At 42.9% G+C, this 10,948-nt stretch overlaps 1 protein-coding gene across 1 annotated transcript; it reads left to right on the forward strand.

Moving 5' to 3' along the window:
* The first annotated feature begins 1,379 nt into the window (after positions 1–1,379).
* Positions 1,380–4,822, forward strand: LOC146652983 (uncharacterized). The gene is made up of 2 exons (XM_085382945.1): positions 1,380–2,741; positions 3,959–4,822. The coding sequence occupies exons 1-2, from the start codon at positions 1,479–1,481 to the stop codon at positions 3,986–3,988; spliced, it is 1,293 nt and encodes a 430-aa protein (XP_085239071.1). The 5' UTR covers positions 1,380–1,478; the 3' UTR covers positions 3,989–4,822.
* The last annotated feature ends 6,126 nt before the right edge of the window (positions 4,823–10,948 follow it).

Genomic DNA, 10,948 nt, shown 5'->3' on the forward strand with positions numbered 1-10,948 from the left:
CAAAAATAGTCGTTTGAGCTCAATATTCAATTGTCTTTTTGTCTTTGGTCATTTGTCAAGTCAAAGTTCTTGTTCTCTTTCGTTTGTGGTTTGTGTGTTACCACTTGGGAGTCTCCGTCGAGGAAGAAGAGTAAGTTCCTCTGCAAAGTTCAGTCTGGGCTCAGGCTCGCCATCTCCATCCGGAGAGAATCCATTGGAATCCAAAATCTTAGTTCCTTCCACACGGACAAGGGAAAAAAACCTAGCCTGCACAACAATATTAACATTATTGTACACAGCCAGCTCCGTTTCTTCTCTTGTATCACAGCTATAGCTTTAGTTCTTTATCTCTTTTCACATTTCTTTCACATTACCACAGTAATACATTACATGCATGCTTTGAATATATCTCTCGTTATACATGAAATTATTTTAACCATGTAAACAACAAATGAATTTCTTGTTCTCTTTTTAACCATGAAATTATGATTAATAGGTATAACCAGCAAGATAATACATTTTTCCAATCATCCTTCGAGTATGCTAAACAAATCCTACCACAACAGCATTTCAACCGTTTTTAAACAGCAAATTACCACTCGCGAATCGGTATGAACAGAAGAAACAACTTTTAGCAACAGACTAACACATTATTAACTTTTCAAACCCATGGGCTAAACTCACCAAAATGTTAGAAAATTCCGCACGAGCTATCCGTGACCTGTCTCATCTATTTCCACGTGCGAAAAGATCTAGCTCATGTGAAATGATGGTCTGGTGTTTCGGAAGACGGGGCTAAAACCACCTTCAACCAATGAAAAAGGCATTTATCCCTTGTGATCCAGCAACAGAAAATAAAGTTTGCTAGAGGATCACACTTCCTTTTTTCAAAATAAATGTTTCTTTTCAAAATAAAATAATGAAAATACATTTATACAATCAAAACGAAAACAAGAAAAAAATAACAAAAGGTAGTTTTCTCTACTGGGTTACAAAAGGTTGAAATGAAATGATGGTGGAGTTGGAGACTGAGCTTGAGGCCGGGCGGCTAACTGAGCTTGAGGCCGGTGTTGTGCCAAAAAGTGATTTCCAATGTTTGTGTGCATTTTTTTTAATGTGTAATATCATTACGTATGTTGCTAAATAGACTTTGGTGAACAGGTATTACAAAGGGGTTATATATAAAATGCAAGTTTTGATTTGGCACTGTATAAATAAAATTGAACTGAATTGAATTGAAATACAGACAAGTGTGTTAGATTTGTGTCCTCATGAGTAAATATATTAATTTATTTTATGTTGTGAAAGAAGTTTTCTGATTGTCATTTTATTTTGAAAAGGATTTTATTTTGGTGATTATAGATTACTTCACTTCCTGTTCCTGTTGTTCTAAAGCGCGAACTGCTGAAGTAATGTATGGTTTTCCCCTCCTGTGTTGTTAACAATAAAAGAAACGGGAAAAGTAATCAACCACCAAGTGTGTGCATTATTAAGAGAACATGGCCGAAGAAGAAGAAAACTCTTCGAGCTCAACAGGTTATGGGCCCAGGCGTGACACAACAGGAGGAAGATGGCAGAGGTTAGTGTTCAACGGAGACGAAAACAGTTACGAACTTTGGGAGGCAAAGTTTCTCGGCCACATGCGGATCATTGGTCTAAAGGACACTATATTATCAGCCACTAACCCAGATGCAGAGAAGAACGCTGAATGCTACGCTGAACTGATACAGTTTCTTGATGATAAAAGCCTTTCACTGGTAATGAGAGATGCGACTGACGACGGAAGAAAAGCTTTAAAAATACTACGTGACCACTACGATAGTAAAGGCAAGCCCAGAATCATCGCACTGTACACAGAGCTGACGTCTTTACAGAAGAAACCAGATGAGACAGTGACAGATTATATTATCCGGGCTGAAAAAGCAGTGACCTCCCTAAGAAATGCAAAAGAAGTCATCAGTGATGGACTTATTATCGCTATGATTCTAAAGGGGCTTCCTGAAGCTTACAAGCCATTTGCTATTCACACAACTCAAAGCAGTGAAGATTTAACATTCACACAGTTCAAAAGCAACCTACGAAGTTATGAGGAAACCGAGAAATTCGACAACAAAGTAAAAGCGGATAATGTGATGAAGGTTGATTTAACATCAATCACCTGCCATGGATGCGGAAACCGAGGACATTTTGTAAAAGATTGTCGCCAAAAGGGAACACCTAAGTGGTGTAGCTACCATAGAAGCTCGACACACAGTGATGAGACATGTAGAAGAAAAACCAAATACAGAGATGATGCGAAACTAACTGTAGTAAAACAAGAGGACAAGAAAGAAGAGCAGACTTTTGTATTTAAAGTTAGTCAAAGACTTCTGCCTACTGACATAATAAGAGAAGGACTAATGGTGGACTGTGGTGCTACTTCACACATCATTACAGAGAAGAACAAGTTCATAAAGTTTGATGAGACTTTTGATCCTGAGAAACACTACATGGAGCTCGCTGATGGATCCAGGACAAACAACGTCGCACTCAAGAGGGGAGATGCCAACGTCTCTCTACGGGACATACAAGGACACTGTACCACCATCACACTGAGAGACGCCCTGTTCATCCCATCCTACCCTCAGAGCATATTTTCAGTGAAGGCAGCTACAAACTATGGAGCACAGGTGATCTTCAAGAAGGGACAGAATGAACTGGTGAACAAAGATGGGACAGTCTTCTCCATTGAAGAATACAACAGACTCTACTATTTGAAAACGGTAAACAATGAAACATCATACAATGACATGATGTCCTGTGACACTGTTAATCTGGCTTGTGATGTGAAAACATGGCACGAAATTTTAGGACATTGTAATGTTAGTGATGTGTTAAAGCTACCCGATGTTGTAGATGGCATGAAAATCACAGGCAGTGGCATGTTAGATTGTAACGTGTGTACAGAAGGGAAATTCACTAACAACAGAAACAGACAAAGCGACCCAAAAGCGAGTGACCCATTACAGTTGGTGCACACTGATCTAGCGGGCCCCATTGAACCTAGTGGCCAAAGTGGTCATAAATACGCTATATTATTTACAGATGATTTTTCAGGGGCGGTGTCAGTTTACTTTCTAAAACAGAAAAGTGACACCACAGAGGCCACAGCAAAGTTTCTAGCTGACTGTGCACCATACGGCAGTGTTAAGTGCATTAGATCGGATAATGGCACCGAGTTCACAAGCAGTTCCTTCCAGTCTCTTTTAAGGGAAAAGGGTATAAAGCATGAGACATCTGCGCCATATTCTCCCCATCAGAATGGCACAGCTGAGAGGCAATGGAGAACTCTCTTTGAAATGGGGAGGTGTCTTTTACTAGAAAAAGAGCTGCCAAAAGAATTATGGCCTTACGCCATCCAAAATGCAGCACACACCCGCAACAGATGCTACAGTAACAGGACTAAAAGTACACCGTATCAGATGTTAACAGGGAAAAGACCAGATCTCTCAAAACTGTGGATATTTGGGTCAGACTGTTATGCATACATACATGATCACAAGAAACTTGATCCCAGATGTGAAAAAGGGATATTTGTGGGTTATAGTAAAAATAGCCCAGCATACCTGGTCTATAACCCTCACACAGGAAAAGTGTCAAAACACAGACTCGTGAGATTTATCAAGAAGAACACTGTTGAACAACAAACACAGACTGATGAATATGACACAGAAATTCAGACTTATGAACATGTAGTGCCTTTAAAAGAAAGTACAGAACAACAAAATGAAAATGCAGCAGAGAACATACCTCCTAGAGAAGAGGAAACCAACACAAATGAACCAAACCCTGACATAGAAAGAAATGAGGGTGATGAGCAAAACCAAACTGAGCGCTATCCTAACAGAGAAAGGAAACCTCCTAAATATTTAGAGGATTACACATCTAACTGCAAAGATTTAGCAAATGAAACCCCTGTAAGTGTTGATTATTGTTACAGAGCAACCTGTGGAATCCCCCAAACCTATAAAGAGGCGCTGATGTCACCAGAGGCACCAAGGTGGAAACAGGCAATGACAGAAGAAATCAACTCTCTGAAGGAGAATGACACATTCGAACTGACTACTTTACCTACTGGTAGAAATACCATTGGAGGAAAATGGGTCTACGCCCTCAAAGAAAATGAACAAGGACAAATATTCAAAGCCAGGTTTGTAGCAAAAGGTTACAACCAGACACAAGGAATAGATTACCAAGAGACATTTGCACCAACAGCAAACATGACATCTGTGCGAACCCTAATGCAAATAGCAGTCCAGAATGATCTTATTATCCACCAAATGGATGTTAAAACTGCATATTTGCATGCTCCCATTGAGGAAGAAATATACATGGAACAACCAGAAGGTTTTGAGCAAACAGAGTCAGGAGAAAACTTGGTGTACAAATTAAAGAAATCCCTTTACGGGTTAAAACAATCAGGTAGAAACTGGTACAAACTCTTGAATGACTACCTTGAACAAAATGACTTTGAAAGAAACCTTTCTGATCACTGTATATACAGAAAGGACATTGGACATGAAACTCTACTCGTTATCATCTGGGTAGATGACTTGATCATTGCGGCTAGCAATACTAACTTGTTAAACACATTCAAAGAAACAATGAGGTCAAAGTTTAACATGAAAGACCTGGGGAAAATATCCAGTTTTCTTGGGATACAGTTTATACAAAAAGAGAATGAAATCAGGATGAATCAGAAGAGGTACATTCAAAGAATGTTGGAACGCTTTGGGATGTCTGAATGCAAACCCAGATCCACACCGTGTGAACTAAAAACGGACACTACTACATGTGGAGGAAGTGATGCAAATGAGACTGTTAACTCAAGAGAGTACAGAGAAATAGTGGGCAGTTTGATATATGCCATGACGTGTACGAGACCAGATATAAGCTGGGTTGTTAGCAGACTATCTCAAACACTAGCTCAACCCACGAGAGAGAACTTAGTAATGGCAAAACAAGTCCTCAGATACCTAAAAGGCACAAATGACTTTGAACTGATCTTTAAGAAAAGCAGTGAGAATCTAGATCTAATTGCTTACAGTGACTCTGACTGGGCATCCTCTGTAAAAGACAGACGCAGTACAACAGGCTACTGTTTTGCACTTACTAAAGAGGGACCAGTAATATCTTGGAAAACAAAGAAACAGCCTACAGTGGCACTCTCAACATGTGAAGCTGAATACATTGGTCTTGCAACCACTACTCAGGAAAGCATGTACTTAACCCAACTGTTAAACGGCATGGACAGAAAAAGGTACACATGTACTAAACTGTTTGGGGACAACCAAGGGGCCATTGCGTTGAGTAAAAACCCAGTGAACAGACAGAGGTCAAAGCATATTGATGTGAAATATCACTTCATTCGTGAAGCGGTAAATGAAAGGAAAATCTGCATTGAACACTGTCCATCAGAAGAAATGGCTGCAGACATACTAACAAAACCAGTTACAAGAGTGAGACTCAGAAAGTTTCAAAAATGGTTCTTTGGAAATGCATAAGATGCTATGGGCTAGCAGCATGAGAACAAGGGGGGGTGTTAGATTTGTGTCCTCATGAGTAAATATATTAATTTATTTTATGTTGTGAAAGAAGTTTTCTGATTGTCATTTTATTTTGAAAAGGATTTTATTTTGGTGATTATAGATTACTTCACTTCCTGTTCCTGTTGTTCTAAAGCGCGAACTGCTGAAGTAATGTATGGTTTTCCCCTCCTGTGTTGTTAACAATAAAAGAAACGGGAAAAGTAATCAACCACCAAGTGTGTGCATTATTAAGAGAACATGGCCGAAGAAGAAGAAAACTCTTCGAGCTCAACAAAGTGATCAGTTACAAGTCACCAGCTTTTCAATTGGCTGTCTTTTTAAATGTTACTTTTCCTGCACTTCTACTATGGCAGATCTGTGAAGCAGCTCTCTGTAAGTCAGGGGTTCATTAATGCTGAGCTCAGGCTCACAGGCTCACATCGCCTCTCTAGCTCACAATCTGGGAGCATATTACTCAGTCTTTAAGCATGACATTTGTCAGCTGGTAGTGGTGGTTGTCCCCAAGGCAGGCTCAGATGGACATACCACAATGGATTTACCATATGTTTGCTGCAAGTACATGTTCATGTTTTTTTCAGTAGCTGTCATAAGTGGCTCATATTGGAGCTGTGTAAAAAATAAAATGTTATCCGTGACTGGAAACAGCTGTGATTGCTCAGCTTATTGCTCACCTTACAGCTTCCATCCACTGGTAGAAAGGAGTTACCTGAAGCAGGTAGCCAAAAAACTCACTGTGTGAGAGTTACTGGAGTATATGGTATCTATGCTGGCATTAGGTATTTTCTGTTCTGCAGCAGTTTGCCCTCTAGTGGTTGTTTTTGTGTATTTTTTTTACTCTGTAAGATCGAGCCAGAGGCAGTTTCACCTCCATTAATCTGTTGCCATCCATGCCTTCACAAGCTGATAAACGGCATCATCTGTGAGTAATATTGTTTGTTATCACTGAGACAACTTGTGTGCATTATTATTTGTTGTGAAGGCGTGATATAGTTTGTAGTTAGAATTTAATTTGAATGCATGTATAACCTAAGCTAGTGAGGTTAATAAGCTAGCTCATATGTCATGTGGTTTCTTTAACGTTTTGATCATGAGTGTGATTTCATTTGATGTTTTATTCGGGCACTCACTAAGCAGATAAATATTGTGCTCATATTTTTGAATATGTGTTTGATATACTGTATATTGAGGCAACATTTTTATTGGTTTATTTCTGGTTTTGTCAACAGTTTCACACTTTTTCCTTATTAAATCATCCAACTCAACACATTGGCCTGTTCCCTGGATTTTGATTAGGAGAGTGTTTAGCTGTCTGTATAGCTGAGTCTACGTTCACGAGGACAACGCTTAGTGAGGACAGAACAGTGAAAAGATGAATCATCACATCAAGCTTTGAAGGAATCTCGGCAGCCTATTTCTTCGCCACCAGTAACCACTAAGTAGAAGAAAAACATCAAAGAGGCTACGTTCGCTTCTTCTGTATCTTTTTACGGGATTTGAAGACCCATTCACCTGCCTGTATTAAACGATGTCCAGCTCAAACCCTATTGACGCCGATATTCAGAGCCTGGAGGTTAGGTCAGAGTGTGCTGCCTCAGCTGCATTTTCCAAGCAAAGTTCAAATAAATCTTCAGCTAGTGCCGCTGCTGCTAAAGCTCGTGCAAAGGCGGAAGCTGCACGCACACGAGCAGCCTATGCAAAACGTCAAATAGACATGCAAGTGGAGAAAGCACGCATAGAGGCTACATTGAATGCACTAAAAGAAGAGTGTGAAGCTGAGGCTGCCTCAGCAGAGGCTCAAGTGTTTGAGGCTGCTGCGGATTTAGACAACTGTGACCTTGGGAGTAAAGCCAGTCATGCTCAAGCAACGAAGCAGTCATTACAGCGAACTGGTGAGTTCATCCAAGCACATTTCTCTTCAGGGCAGAGTTATGCTTTAGCTCAAAATGAGAAAGAAACACAGGCTGCTGCTTCTGTACCACAACACAGACACCTCCCAGATATCAAAGTTCATTGCGTCAGTCGTGACACACAACAGCCGTATCCTTCTGCCTGCTCGGCTGAAGGCCTGCACCCAGGCAACCAGAGAAAGAATCGCCCTGACCCTCTGCCTTTTAACACAGATAGAGATGTCCCCTCCATGCACACACATCGCTGCACAGACTCAACAAACCAACTTCCACCCCGCTCACCACTGGAGGCTCAAGGTGTATCTGAGTTAGCTGTATATCTGACGCGTCGAGACCTTGTCACAGCTGGACTAAAAGTGTTTGATAACCAGCCTGCTAGTTATCTGTCATGGAAATCTAGCTTTGTTAACGCTGTGGAGGGACTTAGCCTCAAACCTAGTGAAGAACTGGACCTGCTCATTAAGTGGCTTGGTGGGGAGTCGCTACACCACGCCAAGAGGATAAGGGCAGTTTATGTCAACAGTCCATTCATGGGTTTGAACATGCTTTGGCGAAGGCTGGACAAGTGTTATGGCTCTCCAGAGGCCATTGAAGCTTCTCTCTTCGATAGATTGAACCACTTCCCAAAGCTTTCAAATAGAGATCACCAGAAGCTTCAAGAACTCGGAGACCTGCTCCTAGAGATCGAAGCTGCTAAGCAAGAGGGATATTTGCCAGGGCTCAGCTTCCTAGACACTGCAAGGGGAATAAACCCTATAGCGGAGAAACTGCCCCACAATGTCCAAGAACAGTGGATAACTCAGGGGTCTCGCTATAAGAGGGAGCACCAAGTTCCATATCCCCCTTTCTCATTTTTTGTGGACTTCGTGTATAACCATGCAGAGATGAGAAATGATCCTAGCTTTGCTTTTGCTAACTTCAGTTCAGCTGTGTTCAAAGGTGACGGATCCTTCTCCAAACAATGGAAATCCAAACCTCCTTTATCCGTAAGTAAAACTGAGGTAGGAAACCCCCCCACCTCTCAGTCCTCCAAAGGACTCACCGTTGATCTAGACAGAGAGTGTCCTCTCCACAAGAAACCTCACTCCCTCAGGAAATGCAGAGGCTTTCGAGAAAGACCACTTGCAGAGCGAAGACGCTTCCTGGTGGAGCACTCCATATGTTTTAAATGTTGTGCTTCAGCAACTCACCAAGCTAAAGAGTGTAAAGCTGACACCCACTGCTCTGAGTGTGACAGCGACCGGCACATTGCAGCACTCCATCCTGGACCGGCACCTTGGGCTCCAAGTTCCAGACCACCTTCTGCAGAGCATGGTGGGGAGCCTACCGAGTGTGTCACTGACATAGCAGCCTCTTCATGCACAGCTGTGTGTGGTGAGGGTCTTAAAGGTAAATCATGTTCCAGAATCTGTCTGGTCAGTGTGTATCCCAAGGGTCGCCCAGACCAAAAGGTGAGGACATACGTGATGCTGGATGACCAAAGCAATGTGTCGCTAGCCAGATCAGCATTCTTTGACATGTTTGACATCCAGGGTGAGGCTTCCCCCTATACCCTCAAAACATGCTCAGGAATCACCGAGACTGCTGGAAGAAGGGCCTCTGGATTTATGGTGGAGTCAGCTGATGGACAGTTGCACTTATCATTGCCGACTCTTATTGAGTGCAACCTGATTCCCAATAATAGGGACGAAATCCCTACTCCAGAAGCCGCCCAAAGCCACAAGCATCTCAGGTGTATTGCTGACAGGATCCCTCCTCTTGATGCGTCAGCTGAGATACTTTTGTTACTTGGGAGGGACATCATCAGAGTTCACAAAGTGCGCAGTCAGCGTAACGGCCGTCACAACGAACCTTATGCCCAACAAGTGGACCTGGGTTGGGTAATAGTCGGTGACGTCTGTCTCGGTGGGGCTCACCGGCCGACTGTCAACACATTCAAGACCAATGTCCTTGAGAATGGACGACCAAGCTACTTCAAGCCTTGTGAGAACAGGATCATCTGCAAAGAAATGTTCATAGAGGAACAGCTAATATCCCCTGACACACTGACTTCCAGTCGGCCAAGCTTAGGTGAGCTGGTCTTCAGCCATTCAAAAGAGGATGATAAGCTGGCACCCTCCATCGAAGATGAAATCTTCCTCCAGATCATGAACAAGGAGTTCAAGAAAGATGATTCCAACAGCTGGGTGGCTCCCCTGCCATTTCGTAGTCCAAGACCACGTTTACCAAATAATCGAGAGCAAGCCCTCAGCCGACTGATGTCACTTCGCCGTACCTTGAATAGGAAACCGGAGATGAAACATCATTTCATAGATTTCATGGAGGATATTTTCAAAAATGGACACGCTGAGCCAGCTCCTCCACCAGAGCCTGACAAAGAGTATTGGTATTTACCTTCCTTTGGTGTCTATCACCCCCAGAAACCGGGAAAAATAAGGATCGTCTTTGATTCAAGCGCACAGTTCAAAGGCATCTCATTGAATGATGTGCTCTTACAAGGCCCGGACCTCAACAACACCCTAATTGGGGTTCTCATGCGTTTCAGAATGGACCCAGTGGCTGTGATGACAGACATTCAACAGATGTTCCACAGTTTCCTAGTGAGGGAGGATCATCGGGACCACCTCCGATTCTTGTGGTTTCGTAACCACCAACTTGATGACAAAGTGCTGGAGTACCGCATGAGGGTTCATGTGTTTGGTAACTGTCCCTCGCCAGCTGTGGCCATTTATGGCCTGAAGAGGACGGCTATGGAGGGTGAAGAGGACTATGGACCCGAAGTGCGGAGCTTTGTGCACAGACATTTCTATGTTGATGATGGCCTGAAATCTTTCCTCGGTGCAGAAGATGCCATCAAAGTGCTGAAAGGTGCACAAGACATGCTAGCGCAATCCAACCTCAGACTACACAAGATTGTGTCTAACAGTGTTGAGGTCATGAGGGCATTTCCAGCTGAAGATCTTGCTAGCAACCTGCAAGACCTGGACGTGGGTCAGGACTCCCCTCCCATGCAGCGCAGCCTGGGTCTTGGTTGGGATCTTGCTACAGATACTCTAACTTTCCATGTGGACTGCGCAGAAAAACCCTTTACACGTCGGAGTGTGTTGTCTACTATCAACAGCTTATTTGACCCGTTGGGGTTCGCTGCTCCCTTCAGTGTTCAGGGCTGCCTCATTTTGAGAGAACTCACTACTGAGACTTGTGACTGGGATGCACCACTGCCCCGAGAAAAGCTTGAACAGTGGCAGAGGTGGTGCACATCTCTTCAAGACCTAAGAGAGTTGAAGATCCCAAGGGCCTACACAATGGTCCCACTCTCCACAGCTCAGAGCAAGGAGATCTGTATCTTTTGTGATGCATCTACCAAAGCTATTGCTGCTGTTGCTTATCTGAGAGTCACAGATGCTGCAGGACATAGCGAAGTTGGATTCCTGTTTGGGAAAACAAAGTTGGCACCTAAGCCTGACATCACCA

This window comes from Rhamphochromis longiceps, linkage group LG15 (assembly GCF_057381845.1).
Source record: "Rhamphochromis longiceps isolate RC_006_pf linkage group LG15, R_longiceps_female_GT1.1, whole genome shotgun sequence".
NCBI lineage: Eukaryota > Metazoa > Chordata > Actinopteri > Cichliformes > Cichlidae > Rhamphochromis > Rhamphochromis longiceps.